We start from the raw sequence: 25,384 nt of genomic DNA on the forward strand, positions 1-25,384 counted from the left end.
GGGAACTTGTCTAGAGTCTTGAGGGCGTTTTACGTTAGATCCAGGCCTTGCCCCTCTGGAAGTTCCAAAGGGAGACAAAAAAAGGCTATTGCTAGGCATATAAGGCCTATAGGTGTGTGTGTTAGTGACACACACAATCGTTGAGTACCCTCGGTAGTATTGAATGTATTTTGGCTTTTGCGTTTGATTGTCCTTTCCCGATAGAATGTTGGGCCATCTGATCCAACCCTCTCTGGAAAAAAGGAGGAAACTGCCAGAGAAGAGAAGGGATTTACCCATTCATGTAAGGACTAACTTCATGCAGGACCAGTCCTAAGGAAATTGAAGAATTAAATAAAATAAATCCACATAAATCATCATCATTTCTATAGATTACTAACAAAGCCCAGCAGCAAGAGATAGAAAGTGAAATTCTATTTAAAATAGCCAGACGAAACAAAATAGTTGGGAGTCTCCCTGCTGAGACAAACGGAGGTACTGAATGAACACAATTGCAACATGTTTTTCACACAAAGGCAGATCTAAAGAATTTGAGGAGGATTAAGATGATAATAGTACTTCATGCTTCTTATTGCAGTTTCACACAGCGTAAGAGGTACAATAGAGATCCCCATTTGATGTGTGCAAACCAGATATTAGGAGGCCAGAGGAGCAGACGGTGGTCCTAGAGTCAAAGTGGCATTTGAACCTAGGGCTCGTAGTCTTTCAGCTGCATATATTTCCGCCGCTGCTGCTGCAGCCACTGCCACCACTGCCGCTGCTTGGGATGGGCATTGATTTTACATATTTGAAGAGGTTTCCTGCAGACGACAGAGCTGGCTACTTTGGCTGCTTCTCCAATAGGGATCAGTAGGCAGCAGTGAGAAGGAGTGAATTCTTTGGCTCTGCAGGTATCTGAGCAGAAGCTGGATGATACTTTTGCTGGGGTATAAATTAGAAAATTGACAAATGACCTGGGAGGTTAAACTGTAGGATTTTTCAAGATCCCTGCCAAGCTTAAATCTTTCAGTTCAGTGCTTCAACACATGGTACTTAGGGGGTACCACTATTTTCAACTTAATAGGTACAGTTCAGGACTGGCTAGCTCAGTGCATTGGGTGACACTTCAGAAAGCAGCATGGTACCGCGCAGGATTTGGTATCAGTCTGGCCCACTTATCTTTGTTATTTCCTAGTTGCAAATTCCATCCCTAGCTGAACATCCCAAAAGTTGTGTAGAATCCCTTGAAAGCTTGGACGCTATTAGAAAAAAGGACCTGAAACACTGTATCCACCTTGTGATAGGGAGAAGGCAGTGTACACACCCGGATTTCCCCCCCTCCCCTCCTTTCATTTCCCTATCTATCAAATGAATTGGGTTGAACTAAATAACTAAATGTCCTGAGGTTCCTTGTAGCTCTGAGACCTAGATGATTTATAGCTTCCTGCCTTCATTCTGATCAGCTCCAAAAAGTCGGTGTTTTGGTCCTCACAGAGTGGACCTTCTTTCTATCTCCCAACGGTGGGGGAAATTGCTTTGACTCAAGTTAATTGTAGATTGTTTTATAGCTGCATTTATTATTTGGCTCACCTACCCAGAAGATAGTGGGAATTTGCCTGGTAGCTTTAGCATTGTGGCTCTCTTGGCCCATCCCCTGGGACAGGGGAGGGGACACTGTCACCTTGAGGCCACATGTGACCCTCTAGGTCCTCAAGTGCAGCCTTTTGAATCCACAGAGATTTGTTCTGTGAAGTTTGGATTCAAAGGGCCGCACGTGAGGACCTAGAGGGCCAAGAAGATGAGGAAAATGTTAATGTAGATGTAAGCCGTAGAAAGGCTATTTAATTAATGTAATGGGGGGGCACCTGTTACCCAGCATGCAATAAGGGATGTGTAAACAAGTCTAACTGAAGCTATTTGGTTTGGAGGAGTTATGTTCACCCAGCTGTTTCCTCCCCCTATGAATTTGCAGTAGTTCAAGTGATGTCCTGGGGGCTGCCTGTTTTTAAAATAAAGTTGAGGTGTTTGTGCATGCTTCCTGAGACAGCCCTTCCACAGAGACTTGAAACTGGGGCCTTTCTTACTTCAGTCAGATATTCTTTCTTATGCTTCTATTTCTTGAATCTTGTCAGAAACTTCTTTAGGGAAAAGGAGGGAGGGAGGAAGAATACCTCTCCAAATCTTATTAGATGGATTTTTTTTAATATATTTTTTTATTTTCCCCCGTTACGTGTTAAAACAATTTTTTTTTTAAGTTTTGAATTCCAAAATCATTCCTTCACCACTTCCTGAGATATATAACCTATATCAGTTATAGGTTATACATGTGCAATTGTGTAAAATGTTTCCATATTAGTAATTTTGTACACGAATACTCAAAAGACAGAGTGAAAGTGAAAAATAGCCTACTTCAGTCTGTATTCAAACAGTATCTCTGGAGGCAGATATCATGCTTCATTATCCTTTGGAATTTTCTTGGATCGTTGTATTGCTGAGAATAGCTATGTCATTCACAATTCTTCTTTCAGTATTGCTGTTACTGTGTACATTGTGGTCCTGCTCATATTATGCTTAAATATGCTCAAAATATGCTTATTTTGCATCATTTCATCTAAGTCTTTCCAGGTTTTTCTGAAATCTTCCTGCTCATCATTTCTTATAGTGCAGTAATATTGTGATACAGTCATACATACCATGGTTTGTCAGCCATCCCCCAATTGAAGCATCCCTTCAATTTCTAATTCTTTGCCACCACAAAAAGAGGTGCTATAAATATTTTTGTAGAAATGGATCCTTTCTTCTTTTATGATCTTTTTGGGATACAGCCCTAGCAGTGATATTGTTGGGTCAGAGTATGCACAGTTTTATAGCCCTTTGGGCCTACTTCCAAATTGCTCTCCAGAATGACTGGATCAGTTCACAACTTCACCAACAGTGCATTAATTAGTGTCCCAGTTTTCCTACATCCCCAGCATTTATCATTTTCACTTTTTGTTTTATTAGCCTGATAAGTGTGAGGTGGTCCCTCTGAGTTGTTGTAATTTGCATTTCTATCAGAGGGATTCCAGTGGGGACCTGGGAGTAGCCCTACCTAAGAAAAGGAGTTGTTTGGCTCCACTGCAGGTGGTAAAGCAGAGACCTCGAGACAAGTTTGGTAGCTCCTGGTGAGGCTGCTAGAATCAGGTCATGGCCATGGGCTTCTTGATCCCTCCAACCCCAGCTCTGACAGTCATGCTCCGAAAACAGCAGTTTATATGTAGCTCAGAGGAGTGACTTCAATCTCACTGTCTGTTTACTCTGCCTTTGAACACTGACTTGGGGGCTAAAGATGGAGCACGTTATTCCTTTTGTAGAGCAGCTGGCTTGTGGTTCGCCCTGGCTCTTTGAACCTTCCCCTCCCACCCCCAACTGGAGGCTATGTAAGCTTGCAGAGCCATTTGGCTGACCTGTACCGGTGATGGAGTCTGACAAGGCTCCTCCAGGCCTTCACCATGGTTCTCAATCACTTTGCTGAGTTATTAGTACTCTGGGTAGTAGGGTGCCATGATTTAGTGTAAGGGAGGCTCTTCTGGTGGCAAGGTCTGGGGAGATCCTATTCATCATCCCTCATAAGTGGATGTGATGGGGCTGGCTCCTCAGGATATGTGTGTATGAGAAAGTGTGTGCGTGCGCACGCGCACAGACTAATAAGCACTTGTGAACACGCGTGCGGATGGGAAGTGGTTTGTGGTGTTTTGTCACCACTGAACAGTCATTCTGCTCTTGTGAGGAGGGGTTGATTAGCCCTTTACTCAGCCACAAAAAAAAAAACTCTCTGCTTAATTTCCCCCTTTTCTTCCATTTGCTTAGTCTCCTGACTGAACCCCTGGAAAAGAAGCCGTCTGCCTCCCCTCGTGCTGAGCAGATGTGCTGGCCGATTTAAAGGGATCCCATTGACAAGCTCTGAGCGTCTCTGCCTCATGACAGGGAAGAAGACTGTAGCTTCCAAGTACAGGGGACTTAGGCCTTGAGTATTTTTAAGTGCCTGCTACATGCCAGGCACTGTGCTAAGCACAGAGAATACAAAGAAAGGCCAAAATAGCCCCTGCTTTCGCATGGGGGGGGAGCCAACATAGAAATATTGAAGATAGAAAGTAGGTGCAAGGTGATCTGTGATCGCTTCCCTGAGCCTTGGAAAGGCTTATTGTAGTGAGTGGGGAAAGGAAGGAGAACATTGCAGGAATGGGGGGGGGGGTGAGGGCTGCCAGAGGAAAGGCACAGGAGATGGCATGCCATGTTCAAGGAACTACAAGGAGGCCAGTCTAGCTAAATAGAGAGGGTGTTTCACTGTTCAACAGTAGAGTTTCTATTGGTGGTGTGAAGAAAATTATGATTCTGACATAAAAATCTAATATTCATATATTCATTACACATGATATCAATTATTATGGAAATTGTAATTCCTCACTCCACTCTATTCCCTTGATAGTAGCAATAGGGGATAGCACTGGATCTCATTGACCAGGGCTGGCAGAGGCCAAGCTAACTTGAGAAAATTCATTGCTAGCCAAGTGGAAACTGGATTGGCATGTGGGAAAGTTTGAGGCAGGACAGTTAACAGCAGTCTAGGTAAGAGGAGAGGAGGGTCGGGGTAGGCTTCTGGTTATATATAAGTGGGAAAGAGGTGCGTTCAGTAGAGGGCTTTAGATAGAAAGGACAAGATTTGGCAACAGATTGAATGTATGGAGTGAATGGGAGAGCAGCATTGAGGTTGACGCTGAAATTTCCAGACTGGATAGATGGTGAGGCTGTGTGGATAGAGGGTGTGTTCTGTTAGGCAAACTATTGAGCATTATAGCAAGATAAGTAGCTGGTGGTAATCCAGTGGAGAACAGGAGAGATTCAGGGAAGAAGATTCCCCCAGTCAGGTTGTATTTCTTCCTATTATAAGGAAATTGGCATGACACAAAGTCCTTATCAAGGCAGAACTAACTGGGCACTAGGGGATGAACTGTGTGGGTGTTGTGGGGGGGATCCATGCTGACCACCCACCCACACTCCTGCCCCCCCCCCCCCAATCTGTAGTGAAGCAACATCTTCCTGTGTGGTTTGTGAGGTCAGACAAGGGGTTAGTGGTGGAATGGTTTTACTAGGTAAATAAGGGACAGAGAAGAAATGATAGGATCTTCAGCCTCTGTCCCTGGCCCAAAATCTTTGCTGAGCAGTTTTCTGACTGTTGCTGCTTCTTTCTAGCAACCAACCAATGGTTCATCCCCGCGGTTCGAGGGGACATCCCTCCTGGCTGTGCAGCCTATGGCTTTGTGTGTGATGGGACTCGCCTGCTGGTGTTTGGTGGGATGGTGGAATATGGGAAGTACAGCAACGACCTCTACGAGTTGCAGGTAACAGTCTGGCCTTGGGATCTCTGGGACCAATCCCTTTGCCTCCAAGATTGGGAGGATGGGTATAGGAGCTAACTTTCTCCAGCATAGCAAGTAGGTGGCAGAGGTCAAGAGGCTCCAAACGTGATGAACCACTGTTCCTCGGCTAGCTTGGGGCTCACCACTGCTTCCCCAGAACTGAACAGGGGCCTCCTTGAGGGGGTGCAGGGCCCCAAGATCTCCCTGCTCCGACAAGCACTTGACCCTTGGGTTTCCCCAGGGCCACATCTGCACCACTGAGCTTCTCCTCCAGGTTCTGACCATTTTGTCAGCAGGGCTTGATACCCTTTGTCCTCTGGTTACAGGCAAGCAGGTGGGAGTGGAAAAGGCTTAAAGCAAAAGCCCCAAAAAATGGTCCTCCTCCATGCCCTCGACTTGGGCACAGCTTTTCTCTCGTGGGCAACAAATGCTACCTTTTTGGGGGTTTGGCTAACGACAGCGAGGATCCCAAGAACAACATTCCAAGGTGAGGCTTTTCCCTTTGGCCACAGAATCCCATGAGTCAAGGCTCCAAGGTCCCATGGTCCCAGACATCAGGCCAGGAGCCTCAGTTGGTTAGTAAGGAGCTCAGCTGAGATGTAGTGACTAGGCTAGGATTTCTTAAGGATCTCTCCTGCAGCTCCCTTGGCATAGTGTCTTTATTCTAACACCTAGACACTCTGGCCTTTCAGAGCTTGGGAATCATGGAACAGCTGAATCATGATTCACAGCTATGAAGTGAGGAGGTGGGCCAGATCTCTGAACATCCCTTCCAGCTCTGACCTGTATGAATGGACAATCTAGCCTGGGGGAACAGAATTTCAAGGATATGCTTCCTCCCCACACCCCCATAGAGCACTAGTTTGCCTTTATGCTTAGCCTTGGCTGCCTGCAAGTGTGGTATTTTCCAGGGCTTTAGGCCAAGGGGCCTTCCTGTCTGGAGATGTTCTTGTCTCACTCTGTACAATGCCTAGCTCTGTGTGTCGGAGGGGCAGAAGGCTACCTGGGGCTTCAGCTCACTTTGGGAAATTGATGTGGGACCCTTCCCAGGTAGAAGGGGAAGGAGAAATAGGAACAAACTTGGCCTTGTGGCTTTTGAGAATTCTCCATGCAGCCAGATGTGGTGTAGAAATATCTGGCCTACAAAACCTACTGCCTGGGCATAAATATCAGGGAATGTTGCAACTTGATAGCACTACTCTCTTTTTTAGGTACCTGAATGACTTATATATCCTGGAGTTACGGCCAGGCTCTGGTGTGGTTGCCTGGGACATCCCCATCACTTATGGGGTCCTGCCACCCCCCAGGGAGTCCCACACAGCTGTAGTCTATACAGAAAGGGACAACAAGAAATCCAAGCTGGTTATCTATGGGGGAATGAGTGGCTGCAGGCTTGGGGACCTCTGGACCTTGGATATTGGTAAGGCTCTAAGGGAAGAGTTGGCTTCTAGCTAGGGTCTAGCATCTCTGCAATGTCAGAGGCAAAACTTGGGGGGAAACAAAGGTATGTCTTCGTTCTCTTTTGTTGTCTTGGGCAGAACTCCCCTGAATGGTTATTGTGTTTTGTGCGATGGCCCTCATCCAATCAGCTATCCTTAGAACAAAGATTTCTGGCACTTTCTGAGATCAAAGAGCAACCTTTTTTACCTGCCCATTGCACGTGTGCCTAAAAAGGCTTCTCTGATGCCTATGAATAACTTTCTCACTTTTGGGAGAGAGCAATGTCTGAAGGAAGAAGGCTGGCTTCAGGCCGGCCTGTTGGCTTATGTGGGATCAGCCTGAGGTGAAGAGAAAGCATACATAGATCGGGGCCTCCCACTGCTGTCCACCCCCCACCATCAGGACTGTGGTCACTTTATACACAGGAAGGCCAGCTGAGCCAGGAAGGGGCTCAGAAACTGGCCTAGGGGGATTGGGGTGGAGGGGCAGTATCCTCAAGAAGAAAATACTTGGTGGGGCAAGGGGATTCCAGTCCTTCTCAAAGGCTGGCATATAAAAGAAAGGAGTAAAGTAGCTTTGGGTTGCCAAAAAAATTTTTAAAGCAGATTTCAACTTAACTTGAGAGTATTCTCAAAACTAGACCTGGCCAGTAGCAGAACTTGGGTGAGTAGTAAGTGCCCCATCATTTGAAATGTTCAAGTACACATGAGACAACCATTTAGGGGTGCTTTAGAAGGAGTTCTGTGGATGGGAGACTGGACCAGGTACTATCTAGGGTTTCTGCATTCAGGGCTTTCCTCCCCTCAGAGAGTGTCTCTATGGGCCAGCAAGGCTCCCTAGAGATTAGGTACATATTATTAGAAGTTGGTAGAAAATTGAACTCTCTCTTGTGTGTACAGAGACCCTGACCTGGAATAAACCTACTCTGAGTGGAGTGGCTCCTCTCCCTCGAAGTCTTCATTCTGCCACCACCATAGGAAACAAGTGAGTTGATCATCTTCCCCACTACCAACCCCTCCCCTTTCATGCTTTGTCAGCCCACCGTCCCAGCAGCCCCTGCCAGCCAAGGATGAGCGTCTTCATTCATCGTCAGCTTCCCAAGGCTGGTGGTTCTGTGTTTGGGGAGTTGTAGGATTGTATCCCCATGGGATCCCACTTCTTTCCAGAAGGGGAGCATGGTTGGGCCTGGGCTTTCAAAAGATAGTAAATGTCCCACTTACTGGAATACTTAAAAATGAACTCAAAGAGTCATCACATGCACCAGGGAATGAAAACCAATAGGCCCATTACTGGGTCATCAAGGCAGTAGTGAGGCCAGAGCCTAAGAGAAGTAAATAGCTTAAGGTAATGGCCTAGGAGTCAGGAGCCCCAACTTCTAGCCAGGCTCTTTCATTCAGTTGCAGTGAGACCATGGACAAGCACCAGTGTCTCTGGACCCTAGTTCTGTTGCCCATAAAATAAAGAAGTTGGACCAACTATTTCTCAGGTCACTTCTGGCTTTAATCTTCAGTGTTCCTATAGAAAGACAAGGGAGAGGGCAAGAAAAGCCATTCAGTGTTGGGCGTAGCTGGCTGGCCTTGGTGTCAGGTAGACCTGAGTTCAGATCCCACCTCTGACACATTCTGACTTTGTGACCTTGGGCAAGTCACCTCATCTCTGTGTGCTTCATGCAATTCATTAAGACCCTAAGTTGTAAACTAGCTGCTGCTCTGTGTTCGTAAGAATTTTTCCAAAAGAGTTCCCTACCCCAAACACCCCAGACAAAAGGACAGACGCTTGATTCCTCCCTGGAGAGGGGGGCAGTTGGGGGAGCTGTCAGGATGCCCTGCCTAGCTCAGAGGCCTTGGGCTCAGTCTGAAGCGCTACAGCTGGATGCTCCCTGGAGACCTTTACCCCAGCCCTGGGCCCTTGGGCCAAATGGACTCGGGAGGAATTCAGGAATGGAGGGGCTTGGCACTATTGTCAGGAAGCTAAGTGAATGAGAGTGTTCATAGGAATTCCAGTAAAAGACTCGAGCCTAGGAGGCAGGCTGAAGGCTTTGCCCTGTGAGAAGCTGCCAGCCTGTCGCCTACATGTCCTGTCCTCCTTCCTCCAGAATGTATGTGTTTGGTGGCTGGGTTCCTCTCGTCATGGATGATGTCAAAGTGGCCACACATGAGAAGGAGTGGAAGTGCACAAACACATTGGCCTGCCTCAACTTGGGTATGCATTGGGCAGGAGGGGTGCAAGGCCTCAGACCATTTCCCCCAGGACCAGTCCTGAATTCTGCTATAGAAATTCATGAGGCTCACAGTCCAATGCACATTGATGTTTTCCCCCTCCTTCTCTCCCCTTCCCCAGACACCATGGCATGGGAAGCTATTCTGATGGACACACTGGAGGACAACATCCCCCGGGCTCGAGCTGGCCACTGTGCTGTGGCCATTAATACCCGGCTCTATATCTGGAGTGGGCGAGATGGTTACCGAAAGGCATGGAATAACCAAGTTTGCTGTAAAGACCTCTGGTATCTAGAGACAGGTAAGGTGACTTCCTGAGGCAAGCCCGAGGGGCCAGATGGCAACTCCTGCTTCACTCTCTTCTGATCTCTTTGCATTTACAGAAAAGCCTCCTGCCCCATCCCGGGTGCAGCTGGTCCGAGCCAACACCAACTCCCTGGAGGTGAGCTGGGGAGCGGTGCCAACAGCTGACAGCTATCTCCTGCAGCTCCAGAAGTATGACATTCCTGCTGCTGCTGCTGCTGCTGCCACCTCACCTGCAGCCAACCCAGTTCCATCTGTGCCTATCAATCCCCCTAAGAGCCCTGCCCCAGCTGCAGCAGCCCCTGCCGTGCAGCCACTGGCCCAGGTTGGCATTACACTGCTCCCACAGGCAGCTGCAACCCCCCCAACCACCACCGCCACCATCCAGGTCTTGCCGACAGTGCCTGGCAGCCCCATCCCTGTGCCCACCACAGGTCGGACTCAAGGTGAGCCATATGGCCACACATTGAGCTGGCCTCTGCCTGGTTGGGGACAGCAAGGGTATGGTCTAAGGGAGACCTGACTCTGTGGATCATTTAGTCAGATCTTAAACTGAGTGAGCATTGTGTGAAAGGAGGGAGTGGTACAGGCTCTACCCCCAGGGTGATTCAAGTCTGAGAATGGCACCTGATTAGGAGCTATCCAGGGGGCAGTGCCACAGGGCCACAGCTGGCTTGGTGGGCTTAGCCTCTGCTCTGCCGTCATGCAGTGGGCATGTTCTCCCCTCTCTTGGTAGGTGTCCCTGCTGTTCTCAAAGTGACTGGCCCCCAAGCTACAGCAGGAACTCCCCTGGTCACTGTTCGACCAGCCAGCCAACCTGGGAAAGCTCCCGTTACTGTGACTTCGCTGCCTGCTGGTGTCCGAATGGTTGTGCCGACACAGAGTGCCCAGGGGACAGTGAGTTGATGCCTAGTTGGTTTTGCCACGAAGGATATTGGAGAGAGATCCTCTGTTGCCCTTGGAGGAGAACACAGATGGAAACTAAGAGTCTTTCTGGGACTTGGGAGGAATGGCTTGTGCCCTTGGAGGAGAACACTAAAAGCCTTTGCAGGCCTTGGGAGGAATGGCTTGTATCTGATTGCACAGTCCTTGAGAATACAAATAGGGAGTTTGATGATTAAAAAAGCCTGTGATCAGAAACTTGGGAGTTCATCCTAGCCTTTGGAATGTTACTTTGGGGTCAAGAGGAGGAGATAACAGCCATGCTGCAGATCATTGTGTCCCTTCCCTTGCTCTCAGTTGTGCTGAGGGCAGAAAAAAGAAGGGAATTCTGGGAGGTAGCTCTTTTAGGTGAGGGCCTGCTGAAATAGAGGAGAATGTCCTGTGGGCCCAGCAGCAAGGCAAGTTGGGACAACTAGAAGTCAGCACTCCAGCCCAAGCTAGATCTTCCTTTTTGCTTCTCTCCTTTCTTTTGTTAGGTGATTGGTAGCAACCCTCAGATGAGTGGAATGGCAGCCCTGGCCGCAGCGGCCGCAGCCACCCAGAAGATCCCTCCTTCCTCAGCTCCCACAGTATTGAGTGTCCCCGCAGGGACCACCATTGTTAAAACAGTAGCAGTGTCTCCTGGCACCACCACGCTTCCAGCCACAGTGAAAGTGGCCTCCTCACCAGTCATGGTAAGCCCCCTTTTGCCTCTGAAAGCAAGAAGCCTTGTGTCTGCTCCCTCTTCTGGGTAGAAGCAAGATATTCCAGGCACCACCAAGGAAGCCAGAGCCCCCAGTGTTGTTCTCGGAGTGACTAAGGAGAACAGAAGGCTTTAGTGAGCAGAAGAAATTTTGTGTTCTGAGACCTGGGAGAGCTTCCGAATTGGGGATATAGGAGTTTCCACCACATGGACTAGCTTAGGTCTAGTCTTCCCCAAGGATTCTGGGGAAAACTGGTAGTTATGACCACTTGACTGATATGTCTGCCTTCCTTCTACCCAAAGTTGCTTGTTGTGAATTAGCCCCAAAGGCAAGAACTTTTAGGGCTCTTATAACTTCTGGAGCTCTTATTTTTAATTTTCTTTTATTTTGAGCCCACTCAGGTATTATCTCTGGGGACTCCTAAAATTGGTGCTTTACACTGTCTCTCTTCCCTCTACCTCAGGTGAGCAACCCAGCCACCCGTATGCTAAAGACAGCGGCAGCTCAAGTGGGCACATCAGTGTCATCAGCTGCCAACACTCCCACCCGCCCTATCATTACTGTCCACAAGTCAGGCACTGTGACTGTGGCCCAGCAAGCCCAGGTGGTGACCACCGTGGTCGGTGGGGTCACCAAGACCATCACTCTGGTGAAGAGCCCCATCTCTGTCCCAGGGGGCAGTGCACTAGTAAGTAACATGCTTCGGTGGGGCAGGGTACAGATGGACTTCCCAGTCAGGGCCTCAGGAACCTTCGAGGTGCATTCTGGGAAAGTCCTCATTGCAACTACCACTCGGCTTCTAGTGAAGCCTCTGCCCTATCTGTGTTGACTTGGATTTTAAAAAATCTTTTTAAAAATTAGATTTTTTTAGTTAACAAAAATATGTGCATATAAGCCAAACATCTCCCCTTTACTTTACAGATTTCTAATCTGGGCAAAGTGATGTCAGTTGTTCAGACCAAACCGGTTCAGACCTCAGCAGTCACAGGCCAGGCTTCTACTGGCCCTGTGACTCAGATCATTCAGGTAAACAACCCAACCTAGGGTAGCAATGGGGGAGATGGGGAGATGCATTCATCCTTGTAAAAGTAATTTTGCAAAAGGATCATAACAGGTGCCTTTCCAGGTTTCTGGCGCTTCCCTTAGTAAGTGACTAAAAGAGAATTATAGGTGATTTCTTTTACTAGGACTGATTATCATGATTTGACTGTTTGCTGTGGAAATGGGGGGGGCAGGAGGCAGGGAGTATGAGGAGTCATGTCTGCCATAGAGCAGCTCAGGGGAGACATGAGGCTGGTGGGGATGGTTGCTGTGTGAACTCAGAGCAGTGAAACTTGTTTCTTCCCCAATGCCCCAGGCCAGGCCATCAGCACGGGGCAGTAGCAGGAACAGCTAGCGTTTTAGACTGCCTGAAGGTTTGCCGAGCCCTTTACAAATGTGATCTCATTTGAAGGAAGGAAAAAGGAGAGGAGTGAGTGGCCTGGGCTGCTGCTGTTTTCCTGCACCTACTACAAATGTCACTCGTTACATTTTTTTCAACCAAAAGAGGTTTGGAGCTAGGGCAGGTGCACGTGCGTGCATGTATGTTATAGAGGTTTTAAACAAAAACCAATCAGCAAGAAAGATTCCGATGCTCAGTTCTTTGAGGTGCTAGAACCGTCCCATTCCCCACCCCCAAACCTAGGCTAAAGGATACTGGCTAGAACATTATTTCCTCCTTCCCACTTCTCTCCCTCATCCTGCTTTGCCCTTCTCAGACCAAAGGACCCCTGCCAGCTGGTACCATTCTGAAGCTGGTAACATCAGCAGATGGCAAACCCACCACCATCATCACTACCACTCAGGCCAGCGGGACTGGAACCAAACCCACCATCTTGGGCATCAGCAGTGTCTCCCCCAATACCACCAAACCGGGCACCACCACCATCATCAAAACCATCCCCATGTCGGCTATCATCACCCAGTCCGGAGCGACGGGTAGGGGCGTCGGGCAGGGGCCGCGCGATATGTACCCGAATACAATTACTCTCCAAAAGTCACCCGACACAACATCCTGGGTGTCCCCCAATGGGCTGAATTCTGAGTCGGGGTATAAGGTCCAGGCTGGTGAGTAACTGGATTACGAGGCTGGAGAGAGCAAATGGGGCACTTTGGAGTTCTCTTATTTTCCCTTTTTCTTTTTTTTTTTCAAGCTTTAGGGGGGAGGTGGCAGGGTAGCTGTGACTCTTCCTTTTAGGACACTTGGAGGGGTGGAAGGTTATAGATGGGAATAAAGCACCAGCTGAGCCACAGTTGGCTGGAGGCGGGTTTTGAGGGCACAGTCTGCAGCTGTTGTCTTCTACCAGAGCCTGACCAGGCATTGGACTTTCTTTTTCTCTCCCGTCCTTCCAGGTGTAACCAGCAGCCCTGGCATCAAATCCCCTATCACCATCATCACCACAAAGGTCATGACATCGGGCACAGGCACACCTGCCAAAATCATCACTGCTGTCCCCAAAATTGCTACTGGACACGGGCAGCAGGGTGTAACCCAGGTAAAGCATGCCTAACCACCCCCACTGTCATCATCCCAATTCAGCTAGGCTATGGCCTTCTTCCCCACCCCTTGAGAGTATCTCAGAGCTGCTTCTACCTTTCTTGGGGTATCCTGGAGTATTTGCCAAGGATTGCTCAGCCCTCTAACCTTTGGCATTACAGGTGGTGCTGAAGGGAGCCCCTGGACAGCCAGGCACCATCCTCCGAACAGTTCCCATGGGTGGGGTGCGACTCGTCACCCCAGTCACAGTGTCAGCTGTCAAGCCAACTGTCACCACCCTGGTGGTGAAGGGCACCACAGGTATGTGTCTGGAAGACAGGAGGGAGTCGGGTCCAGTGCTTGGCTGGCCTCTGCATCTTCCTCATTTAATCTTCCTGCCGCTTCACAGGAGGGGAAAGGGAGAATGGCACGGAGGGCATGTGCCCTCTGATTGTCTGGCCACAGAATGGGGTATGGGAGCTAGGTATCCTCCCTGGAGGGCACTATCAAGCACCTGGATACTCCCAGGCCCAGTTCCCATATGGTGCCTTCACATTCAACTCACTTTCAAGAGCTTGGCTCTTTCATTTTTCTCTTGCTGTTTCATGTCCCACACTCAGTGTATTTACCATTACAGAATCTCCCAGGGGACTGTTTTCCCCTTTAAACTTATATACCTGCCAGTCTCAAGTCTAGGTATCAGATGTTTTCCCCCTGGTACCTGCCATCTCAGGACTTACCAAACTAGTCTTACCTAAGAGAACAGGGAGTTCTTCAGCACCCATGGGGGGTGGGGAGGGGAGCCAGGTTGGTAAGCTGGTTTCCCTTTCCATCTAGGAGTGACAACCCTTGGCACTGTGACTGGTACAGTGTCCACCAGCCTCGCTGGAGCAGGCGGGCATAACACTAATGCCTCCTTAGCTACTCCTATCACTACCCTGGGCACCATTGCCACCCTTTCGAGCCAGGTGATCAATCCTACAGCCATTACTGTGTCAGCTGCCCAGACCACTCTGACGGCGGCAGGAGGGCTCACCACCCCCACCATTACCATGCAGGTAGGCCCTTCCTCCACTGGCATCAGCCAAACAGCTCACCACAGAACTGTTCAGTGTGGTAGCATGATGAGCAGGCTAGGCTGGATGGCAGGAGAGCTGAATTCTCACTGTACAACCCTGGGCAAATCCTTGGGCCTTAGCTTCCCATCTAACCTCACGTGGCACCATTAAGTAAGGTGAGGGGAGAAAACCCCAGTGCCATGTGGATAAGACTTTGAACTTTTCACTAGCAAATGGGATATGGTCTCCTGGATTGAGGGCAGGAGGAACGCCTGACTAATGGGTTGGTGTAAATGACTTCCTTCATTTCTCCACTCTCCTCTCCATCCCTGGGCACCCCCCAATACCTTCCCAGACTTCAGAAATAGGTTTCCCAAATTAGCCTGAAGGGCTGGGGTTGGCTCTCTCACTGCATACCCAACTTAGGAGACTGCTTGGCCTCAGAACTGAGCCAAGGTGGAGAGGATTGGGGAGGATGGGAAGAGAAGGGGATGGCATGGGGGAAGAAACTTGATGGACCTGGGGGGGGGGGGGGGGGGGGGGGGGGGGGGGTTTCTGCTTCTGTTTTTTTTCTTAGCCTGTCTCTCAGCCCACTCAAGTGACGTTGATTACCACACCCAGTGGAGTAGAGGCCCAGCCAGTGCATGACCTGCCTGTCTCCATCTTGGCCTCGCCTACGACAGAGCAGCCCACAGCCACAGTTACAATTGCTGAATCAGGCCAGGGCGATGTGCAGCCCGGCACTGTTACACTAGTGTGCTCCAACCCCCCCTGCGAGACCCATGAGACGGGCACTACTAATACGGCCACTACAACCGTAGTAGCAAACCTGGGGGGCCTCCAGCAGCCAACCCAGGTCCAGTTTGTTTGTGACAGGCAGGAGGCAATGGGCCAGCAGAACAGCAGTGTGGTGCGGGTCTGCTCAAACCCCCCCTGCGAGATTCATGAGACAGGCACCACTAACACTCCCACTGTGGTCAGTGCCAACCTCACAGTCCCCACACTGCTAGGGGCAGGGCAGATTGTGTGCTGCAATCCCCCCTGTGAGACCCACGAGACAGGGACCACCAACACGGCCACTTCTAGTATGGCTGGGCAGCACATGTACTCCAACCTCCCTGGGCAGCCCCTGGAAACAGGTACCTCGAACATGGCTGGGCAGCAAGTATGCTCCAACCCCCCTTGTGAGACCCACGAGACGGGTACCACCAACACAGCCACCACCGCCACATCCAACATGACCGGGCAGCGTGTGTGTGCAAACCCCCCGTGTGAGACCCATGAGACAGGAACCACCAGCACTGCCACTACTACCATGTCCAACATGGGCTCAGGGCAGCCAGCAACTGCCAGCCAGCAGCGTGAGACACATCACACCCACACAACCAACACCCCTACCACAGCCCGATCTAATATGGCTACTGGGGAACCTGAGGGAGCACAGGCTCCCGCCAAGGCCCCATGCCAAACCCATCAGACCAGCGCAACCAGCACCACCATGACTGTGAAAGCTACAGAGACACCTTGCCCAGCTGCTCCCCAGGTTTGCCCCAGTCCATCCTGTGAGCCTGGTGCCGCTACCACAGGTTCGATGGGGCCATCAGCTCAGAGCAGCTCAGCTAGTGGGGGTGGTACCAGCACAGGCTTAGGGCAATTAGCCTTTGTCAGCCGGCAGTCTGAGGTACAGCATACCCACACAACAAACACCCCGACTACAGCCCGGTCCACCATGGGCGCTGGGGAGGCCAATGGGGTACAGGGGCCCACAAAGCCCCCATGCCAAACACATCAGACCAGTTCTACCAGCACCACTATGACTGTGAAAGCCACAGAGGTGCTTTGCCTGGCCGCCTCCACCTGTTCCAACCCACCTTGTGAAACGCATGAGACTGGTACCACCAACACAGCCACTACCTCGAATGCAGGCACTCTCCAGCAGGTGTGCTCCAACCCACCCTGTGAGATCCACGAGACTGGCACCACACATACGGCCACCACTGCCACTTCCAATGTAGGCTCCAGTCAGCCTGGGCAGCAGATACCTGCTAGCCCTCATTGTGAGACTCACCAGACCACCTCCACTGGCACCACCATGACAGTCAACTTTGGTGGCCCACCCTCCCAGAAGACCCTGGAGGCAGCCTTAGATTCTGCAGCAGCCCCCTCCCCAGGGCAGAGGGTGTGTACCAACCCCCCCTGTGAAACCCACGAGACAGGCACCACACATACAGCCACCACTGTCACCTCAAACATGAGCTCAAACCAAGGTGAGTTAGGGGCAAATGGTCCTTTGGTTCAGGCCCCCAACCCTGATTTTAGAGCAGGAGTCTTTGGCATGGGAGCTCCCCAGGGGAAGGAAGCTTAGATTTGCTAGATGCTCTCCCTCCCCCTCCCCTCCAAATCACATCTTAAGAGTAAGTTGGGTAGGAGAAAGCAGCCAAGAGTCATAAGCTCATGTACCTGTGGAGTGGTACTGTAGGAACTAGAACCTTACTCCTAACTCAGGTTTCTTCCATTGGGCCCCGCACCTCCTTTCCCACTTCTCCAGAGTCTCAAGGGACAGATAGAAAGTATCATTAGGCCCTTCCTTCACAGAATGTAGCCCAGCCCAGCTTTCATTCCCAACCCACCTATTTCCCTTCCCACAGATCCACCGCCAGCTGCAGGCAATCAAGGGGAGCCAGAGAACACCCAAGGAGAAAGCATGGCCACCACCAGCTCTGGTACCATCACCACAACAGTCTCTTCTACCCAGACGCGAGCTGTGACCACTGTGACCCAGTCCACACCAGTTCCTGGTCCCTCAGTACCGGTGAGAAGCCACGATTGGCCTTTCCTTTCTTTCCTGGCTCTCCATGTCCTATTCACATCCACAAAAGAGCAGCACTTCTGGTTCTGGGGCTCCCATGGGCCTTGAACCAAGTAGCCCAGCTGGGAAACAGGAGAGGGGTGACCTGAGTCTAGGCCAGGCTTTAGCCCGGCCTGGCTCTGAAGCATCCCCCTGCCCTTTCCTGGCCTATCCCAAGAAACCCCCACTGGTGCTCTTCGTCCTCCACTTGTCCTGTACCCATCTTTGCTCCCAGCTGGACTTTTAGCTGTTTTCAGCATTGCCATTTAGCAAATTCTGAACCTGCCTTTTCCCCAGACCATTATGGCCCCTGCACCACTCTTCTTGTCCAGCCCATCCCTTCTCCCAGTGTGACATCTCTTATCTCTAATCCTCCACGTACCACGTGGGATGCTCAATGTTCTCTCTTCCCCAGGTGTAGAGGGCAGGGCACCACACACCTATGCCATCATTTTGGCAGGAAACAGAGAAGATGGGTGCAGCTTGGGTGGGGGGAGGGCTACCCTGCCATGCCCGCCAGGTCCAGGGGCCCAAGGGCCTGAGGAAGCAGCCATTGCTAGGCTGCAGAGCTGGCTGTGCTTCCTAAGCCCCCTCTCATCACAGCAGTAGCTTAGCTACAAGGAGGCAGGATTCAGATGTTACTATGGCTACAGAAAATGAGTTACTAGAGCCTTGGGTCCCCAGCCCTTTTCTCCACATCGAGGCTCTCCCAATAGGTTGCCCATGCAGCTTTCATGGGTACACTTCTCCACCTCACCCCTGAACAAAAGCACATCATTTTGACATTTCCCAGGAAAACCATAGGAAATAAACACTCTGCCATTGTTGCTTCTCATCTAACCACTACCTCCCTGTAACCTTGTAGAACATTTCAGCGATGACGGAGATGCCTGCTGATGCCATGGCTACGGAAGCGGCTGTCTCAGCCACAATAGCAGTGGCCGTCACTAGCGCAGACGCACAGGAGGTGGCCCTGTCGGCCACGGACATTCTCCAGCCCTTAGAGGAGATCCCATCTGACACCGAAGCTTCACAGCACCTCTTACAACCCTCCTCTGCTCCTGGAGGGGATCAGGCTGAGGGCCCATCTGCTACGCACAGCCCTGACCTACAAGCAGCCGTGGACATGAGTGGGGCTGGGGCACCCTCCCCTAGCCAGGAAGCTGGCAGTTCAGCAGTCGTGACTGCTGTAATGGTACAGCCACAGCCACAGCCCGAGGTGGACCAACTGTCTCTGCCCCAAGAGCTGATGGCTGAGGCTCAGGCTGGCACCACGACCCTTATGGTTACAGGCCTTACCCCAGAGGAACTAGCAGTGACAGCAGCAGCTGAAGCTGCAGCCCAGGCAGCAGCTACTGAGGAAGCCCAGGCTCTGGCAATCCAGGCTGTGCTCCAGGCAGCCCAGCAGGCCGTAATGGGTAAGCTTCTGGCAGAGGGCATCTGGGTAGAAAGGGACCCGTTTGAGGATGCTGCCATCTCTGTTGACTCTGGAGTCAGTGAGGTGGCAGTGACCTATTTCTTAAGGGGTGATGCAACATGGCAGGTTTTGTTGAGGCCTGCTGCAGATAGGCCCCACCAGCTACCACACAGAGATCTGAGTTGCTCTGAGGTTTCAGGGGAATGAGTGTGTGGGTGGTAGGCAATAGAGGCCAAGTGTGGGTAGAGGTTTGAGGAGGAGGAGGTAGCATCTGAGCAAAGCAGAGGAGCAGACCAAGAAGTGATGGTGCCGAGGTGCAGGGACCCTTGGCTTGTCCTCTCAGGTGGGGGGTGGTACTGGGATGGCCCAGGTTGATGTCATCCCGGAATGGGCTAGAGCTCTGATCGGTGTTCCCTTTGGCCCTGGAGCAGGTGCCGGCGAGCCCATGGACACATCTGACGCAGCCGCAGTGGCCCAGGCAGAGCTGGGCCACTTGACAGCCGAGGGCCAGGAGGGACAGCCCACTTCCATCCCCATTGTGCTGACCCAGCAGGAACTAGCTGCCCTGGTGCAGCAGCAACAGCAGTTACAGGAGGCCCAGGCCCAGGTGCACCATCACCACCACCACCTGCCCACTGAGGCTCTGGCCCCTGCTGACAGCCTCAATGACCCAGCCACCGAAAGCAATGGCCTCAGTGATCTAGCCAGTGCTGGCACCAGCACTGTGGCCCTTCTGCCTTCCACAGCAACAGAGAGTAAGTGGGTGCCTTGGCCACCCAAGTGGAGTGTTGGCCAGGAGTAATGTGGGGATCACTCTGGGATCCTTCCAGTTTTGGGGCCTGAACGATCCTTAGGGGACATACTTGTTGCCTGCTGCCAAGCTCCCCCCCACCCCCTGCCGTCACCTTCGGCCCTTTGCTCAGGGAGCAGACAAAGATCAGAAGGCCCTGGAGGCGGCCGGCCTTAAATGTTTGCCTGTGTGGGGTGGAGTGATTTAGAGGGAAGAGACCTGAATTCAAGACTCAGCCCAGGCTTCTCTGAAGTCCTCTCCTCTCCGCAGTGAAGTCTACTTCACAGTTCTCTGGAGAAGAAAACTCTTTAAGGAAGAAGGCGGCAGCCTGAAAGCATGTGCCCTTCTGGTCAGTGGCCAAGGCCCTGCCCCAGTGGCCTTTTGCCTCTGGCGGTCACTGCAGGGCACAGGAAGTGAGAGCCAGGTCCTCTTAGGACCTCTTTCATCGGACACTTTGTTTTCCCAGGTTTGGCTCCATCCAACACATTTGTGGCTCCTCAGCCAGTGGTGGCTAGTCCAGCGAAACTCCAGGCAGCTGCTGCCCTGGCTGAGGTAGCTAATGGCATCGAGTCGCCAATGGGGGTGAGTTGGGTGCGATGGTCCTTAAGGGAGCACAACTCCTCTGGACGCCCCTGACATTGACACGGCCCCTTGATTATCTTCCTTAGAAACCAGATCCCCTGCCCCCACCCATGAAAGCCACAGCGAAGAAGGAGAACCAGTGGTTCGATGTCGGGGTCATCAAGGGCACCAACATGATGGTGATGCATTATTTCCTGCCTCCAGATGATGCCCCCAGTGATGTGAGTGGCCCCAGGGAGGTTTGTCCTCAGAGCCAGGCCTGGGGGTGGCACGGAGCCCCCCAGGCTCACCAGTAACCGAGTTCTTTCCTGTTCCACTGTCATGTCCCAATCCCTGCCACCTCCTGCTAATGAATAACTCACTGGACTCAGATGTGTGAGTCTGGTCATTAGGTACAATGGTAGGACCAGAGAAAAGGTTCAAGCATCGGCTTTTAGGTGCTGAGACAATTGGCAGAGAGTCATTCAGCTTGTAGGGCCTTTTGTATTGATGTAGATTAGCAGGTTTTCTGCTCTCCCCTGTGCCCTGCCTGGCCCCCCACCACCACCAAGCCCAGTGCAGGGTCCTTGGTGGGAAGCCGGGCAGGTAGCTTCAGCTGGCTATACTTTCCCTTCCCTTCCCCAGGATGACTCAGGCACTATACCTGACTACAGCCAACTCAAGAAGCAAGAACTCCAGCCAGGCACGGCCTACAAGTTCCGTGTCGCAGGTATCAATGCCTGTGGCCGGGGGCCTTTCAGTGAGATCTCAGCCTTTAAGACTTGTCTGCCTGGCTTTCCTGGGGCTCCCTGTGCCATTAAAATCAGCAAAGTGAGTATTAACCCGAGTCTGGACATCCCCTGTGGGGCCCCTTCTTTCCCTGTCCAGTTTGTCCCCAGCCTCTCCCTGAGAGGCAGCTGGGAAGGCTTATGGTGAACAGAAGTGGGAAGGTTCTGAGCTGGGAGTTAGAGGGGTAGGGTGGATGCAGGAAACGTTTGTCTGCCTGGACCATGGCCATAGGGAGTCTGAGAAGCAGTGTGGTGTGTGAGCCCTAGACTTCAGACATAGTCTTGGTGGCATTACTGCGCCTGCTAATAATTGGTTGCATGACCTCAAGCAAGCCACCAACTCTTTTTTAAGCCTCAGTTTCCCTACTTCTAAAGTAAGGTTGAACTAGATCACTGACATCCCTTCTTTGAGTGTCTTGCTATGATCTAGCAAGAGGTGGGCTAGGGGGGCGTGGAGCTGCATTTCAGGGTCTCAACCTGTCTTAAACTTTGGATCTTTGGCTACCACTTGTTCCCTCTTCTGCAGTAAAACATTTGCATAGTAGCATCTCAGGCTGACAGTGGTAGCCTTGGGCCTTTGGTTTTTTACACCTCTCTCCCTCCCCCCAAGAGTCCAGATGGTGCACACCTCACCTGGGAGCCACCTTCAGTGACCTCAGGCAAGATCATTGAGTACTCAGTATACCTAGCCATCCAGAGCTCCCAGGCAGGTGAACCGAAAAGCTCAGCCCCAGCTCAGCTGGCCTTCATGCGGGTCTATTGTGGGCCCAACCCGTCCTGCCTGGTGCAGTCCTCCAGCCTCTCCAATGCCCACATTGACTATACCACCAAGCCCGCCATCATCTTCCGCATTGCTGCCCGCAATGAGAAGGGTTATGGCCCTGCTACACAAGTCAGGTGGTTGCAAGGTAGGTACTGTCCATGGGAGGGGAATTGGGGGCTTCTGGGTAGGGTTTGAAGGACATCTCTGGCAATAGGTCAGGCCTCTGTCTGGCAAAAAGTTTTGTGCTCTATAGGTCATCCTTATATCATAATGCTTTGCCTCCCCTCTGGGTGGGGGGGGGGTAGGGCTCATCATCCCAGAACCCCCTTCTAAGGTTTGGAGAGACCAAGAAGATGTAATCCCTTCACTTAAGGAGGCTGGGGGAGGGAAGCGATAAGGGCTCCATTAAGGCTGGGGCTGAGGAGGTTACTGAACTTTTTTTTAAGATAATGTGTGTCTGTGTATATAACATGTGTTGATCCAAGGTGATTCACAACTTGAGTCCTGAGTGGAGAGCCTGCAGAAGGGGCCATGTGCTCTGATGAGGGAGTTGGGATGCCAGCACATGGCATTTTATGTGCAAATGAAAATTGTGGAATTGAACAGGTTTGCAAACAGCACAGCACCAAACTGCTGTCAGACTTGTGTCTGCCTTGAGGCCCAATATCCTCATGTGTCCATGTCGCTTTGGCCTTACCACTTCCATTCACTCCCTTACTTCCATCTTCTGTTGTAGAATCTAGCAAAGACAGCTCCAGCTCAAAGCCTGCCAGCAAGCGGCCCTTGTCCTCGCCAGAAATGTAAGTGGGGCCTCCTGACTGTGGCTCATGAACGCACGGGGGGGGATGGGGGGGGGGGGGGGGGGGGGGGGGGGGGGGGGGGGGGGGGGGGGGGGGGGGGGGGGGGGGGGGGGGAGGGGGGGCAGCGGGGGGCAGGATGCTGGACACTGTTGATTAGGAAACTTCCTGCCACTGAGGTCTTAAAGATCTGAGAGAAATGCTGGGAGCCTGTCCTGACTCTTCTTTCTCCTCTCCCAAGGAAATCTGCTCCAAAGAAATCCAAGGCAGATGGCCAGTGAACGGCCCCTTCTTCCAGATGCCCGCCCCTCTCCCCAGCCCCCTGCTCTGCTTCAGAGATGCTGCCTGCTGCGCCTTGTGCAACTTCTCCCTCCCCAGCCCCTCTACCCGGCACCTTTGGACCCTTCCTCTGCCCAGTTTTCTTGCTCTCCAGTTTTTGTTTTGTTTTTGTTTTTTTAAGGGGTGGGGAGGACAAGTTATTGTGAAGAAAGCACATTTTAATGTTGGGTTGGGAAGGGAGAAAAGTTAGCTTGAGACAGAGGAGAGGCCTTCACACCCTGGACCCCCATGCTGAATTTTGCATGCAGTCCCAAGCCTCACAGACAGTAGGTGGCCCCTTGGGCCTCCCCCAGGAGGTGTCAAAGAGGAAAGGGGGCCCGTTGGCAGTCTCCCTCTGCCTGTGGATGCTCTCCCATGTAGGTTTTATGCTTGTTCCATGTTCATAACCTTTGAAAGAGAAACTTAAAATTCCTTCTTAAAACAAACATTTCTTCATTCTTGGTTTCCCTGGGGTTGCAGAGGAGACAGGTATGGGAATGGAGGAGGAGGAGGAGGGCTTGAGCTGCAAATAAAGGGCACTTGGCCTTCCTCCTCCTGCTGCTCTTCCCCATTCCTCCCTCCAAAGACGTTTGCCCTGAGGCCAGTCAGGCTAGGCCAACCTCATGGGCATCTTTTGTCTTTTTATCCTTTCAGTTTGCACCCGCCTCCCTCCTGTTCCCTTCAGGCCTGTGATTCCCCAGGACCCTGGCATCACAACCTGCTCCCCGCCCCCTGCCCAGAGCAGGGGCAGCATGGGGGGCATGGCTTGCTCTAGAAGCTGCTTTGTAATGCCACACAAGGGTGAGGGAGCCCCAGATGAGTTAGGGTCAGGGGAAGGGAGGAGCTGTCTTTTTTTTTTTTTTTTAAGTAAAATATTGAAGAAATGAAACTCGTTTTTATTACAATCTTATAGTACGTGGGGCTTTTTTCCCTTTTGGGGGGGGGGTGTTTTAGCAATGTACAAAATGGATTACTTTTTTTTTTTCCTGGTTTAGCATCAGTCTTGGCAGGGATGTCCTGGGGAGGCTGAACTGACCAGGATGAGGAGAGGGATGGCACCCCTGTGTAGTGCCAGCAGAGACAGAGACTTTAAATCCTTTGGTTTCTCTTGACTGCAAACACATTGCATGTTGCTGGTCCCTTAACTTTTTGCTGGTCCAGTTCCCCTTGAAGGAGGAGGGTATATCAGGTTAATTGGGAGGAAGGAGGGCAGTGGCAACAAGGCACACAGCAAACCCAGACCCTCTAAGTCACCAGGCAAGTTGGGAAATGAATGAACCCCAAATCAGGCTGGTTTTCGGGAAAGGTAAATGTTGGAACATGCTGCCTCCCCCATTGCCCCCAATCCCTTTCTGTTGGAGCTCCCTCCAGACCCTGCCCTGACCAGCTAGGGCCAGTCCAAGCAGGAAGTGTTTCTGGCAAAGGTGGGGTCAGAGTAGACATCTGCCCCTTCAACCTCCCTTAGACTTGTGAATTTTGGGAGAGAAGGGCATCAGAAGGGAAGAGTGGAAACTTGGATTGGAAGAGGCTGGAGTTTACTGATTGGAGGGGGATGGGGTGCTCTTTCTCAAAGCCAGCAGCTCCAGCCTACAGATTCCATGAATTTGTAGGCCTCAATCTCCAGCTTCACCCACCTGCTCTCCTGAAGAGTAGAGCCAGTGAGTCGGGAGCTAAACTCAGTGTAATAAAGCAGGATGGCTGTGGGGAGCCAAGCTCCCCAATGCCCCAAATCTGTGTTGGCAAAATGAGCACTTTGAAAAATGCTGTACAAAAAGAATTTCCAAACAAGCTGCCAGCCTTGAGGACCTGGCTAGGGTCTCTCCTCAGTTCTTGGGCCAGCCTGGAGAGGTAGTGACCACTACCCTTTGCCCCACTCCCCCAAGATACCCCCTTTGCCCCTCTGCTGTCAGACCTTACAAAACTGCAGGACCTCTGTTCTTTTGTATTATAGTATATTTCACTGTGGACAACTTTCCTGTTTAGTCTTAGATTCCATTCGCCTGGCCCTGCCATCTGTTTTTCTTCATCTTCTACCACCCACCCCCTTTAATTTCTCGCTTTTTTTTTTAAGAGCAGCTGTTCTATCTTCCATTGTAGAGCCCCCCTCCCCCTGTGACTCAATATTACCCTAGTGCTATGTTGTTTGTGCTATTTTGAACAATAAAATACGTTTTTTTGAAATAACCATGTGGTTGTCTTCTTCCCCACCCACAATCCTGGAACTCTCCAAAGAGCGTCCCCAAAGGCCCAGAGGTGGAAAACACATGTTCCCTTGCTCTACCTCTGCTCTCCAAATGGAAAGTACTGGGCTTTGTTTGGGTTACCCGAGTCATGGGGCCCAGCGAAGTAATGCATTAAAATAATCCATTGGGTCTAAGTTCCCCTGGTATAACATGGAACTGAGCACATGGACCAGGAGGAAAAGGGTGGAGGCTAGGGTCCTGGGTGTGGGGCGGAATGTCCCAGGGTGTCTGGGGGTGATGTAACTGGCTGCTTTGCTTCTTAGACTTCCCCTGCTCAGTTCCCTCTTTGTATTCTTTGTTCTGGGGCAGAGGGAGCCAGGA

At 51.3% G+C, this 25,384-nt stretch overlaps 1 protein-coding gene across 8 annotated transcripts in view; it reads left to right on the plus strand.

The window, feature by feature from the left end:
* Nucleotides 1–25,004, plus strand: part of HCFC1 (host cell factor C1) — a 31,641-nt gene extending 6,637 nt beyond the window's left edge. For 4 of the 8 annotated variants that reach the window (XM_069108425.1, XM_069108426.1, XM_069108427.1 and 1 more), the window contains exons 2-26: nucleotides 5,212–5,360; nucleotides 5,705–5,865; nucleotides 6,590–6,798; nucleotides 7,718–7,802; nucleotides 8,914–9,020; nucleotides 9,159–9,338; nucleotides 9,421–9,786; nucleotides 10,077–10,237; nucleotides 10,759–10,956; nucleotides 11,429–11,653; nucleotides 11,887–11,991; nucleotides 12,723–13,071; nucleotides 13,357–13,499; nucleotides 13,663–13,801; nucleotides 14,318–14,538; nucleotides 15,116–16,805; nucleotides 17,187–17,350; nucleotides 18,252–18,804; nucleotides 19,232–19,558; nucleotides 20,060–20,175; nucleotides 20,262–20,396; nucleotides 20,800–20,985; nucleotides 21,553–21,850; nucleotides 22,442–22,505; nucleotides 22,744–25,004. In XM_069108425.1, coding sequence (XP_068964526.1) covers nucleotides 5,316–5,360; nucleotides 5,705–5,865; nucleotides 6,590–6,798; nucleotides 7,718–7,802; nucleotides 8,914–9,020; nucleotides 9,159–9,338; nucleotides 9,421–9,786; nucleotides 10,077–10,237; nucleotides 10,759–10,956; nucleotides 11,429–11,653; nucleotides 11,887–11,991; nucleotides 12,723–13,071; nucleotides 13,357–13,499; nucleotides 13,663–13,801; nucleotides 14,318–14,538; nucleotides 15,116–16,805; nucleotides 17,187–17,350; nucleotides 18,252–18,804; nucleotides 19,232–19,558; nucleotides 20,060–20,175; nucleotides 20,262–20,396; nucleotides 20,800–20,985; nucleotides 21,553–21,850; nucleotides 22,442–22,505; nucleotides 22,744–22,783 — 6,267 coding nt within the window. In that variant the 5' untranslated portion in view covers nucleotides 5,212–5,315 and the 3' untranslated portion in view covers nucleotides 22,784–25,004. The remainder of the gene's footprint in view (nucleotides 1–5,211; nucleotides 5,361–5,704; nucleotides 5,866–6,589; nucleotides 6,799–7,717; nucleotides 7,803–8,913; nucleotides 9,021–9,158; nucleotides 9,339–9,420; nucleotides 9,787–10,076; nucleotides 10,238–10,758; nucleotides 10,957–11,428; nucleotides 11,654–11,886; nucleotides 11,992–12,722; nucleotides 13,072–13,356; nucleotides 13,500–13,662; nucleotides 13,802–14,317; nucleotides 14,539–15,115; nucleotides 16,806–17,186; nucleotides 17,351–18,251; nucleotides 18,805–19,231; nucleotides 19,559–20,059; nucleotides 20,176–20,261; nucleotides 20,397–20,799; nucleotides 20,986–21,552; nucleotides 21,851–22,441; nucleotides 22,506–22,743) is intronic. The other 4 variants (XM_069108423.1, XM_069108422.1, XM_069108424.1 and 1 more) reach the window with 4 other exon arrangements.
* Nucleotides 25,005–25,384: the final 380 nt, after the last annotated feature.

Source organism: Petaurus breviceps, unplaced genomic scaffold, assembly GCF_028583685.1.
Source record: "Petaurus breviceps papuanus isolate PSGF00001 unplaced genomic scaffold, PetGlider_PUasm1.0 90386, whole genome shotgun sequence".
Lineage (NCBI taxonomy): Eukaryota > Metazoa > Chordata > Mammalia > Diprotodontia > Petauridae > Petaurus > Petaurus breviceps.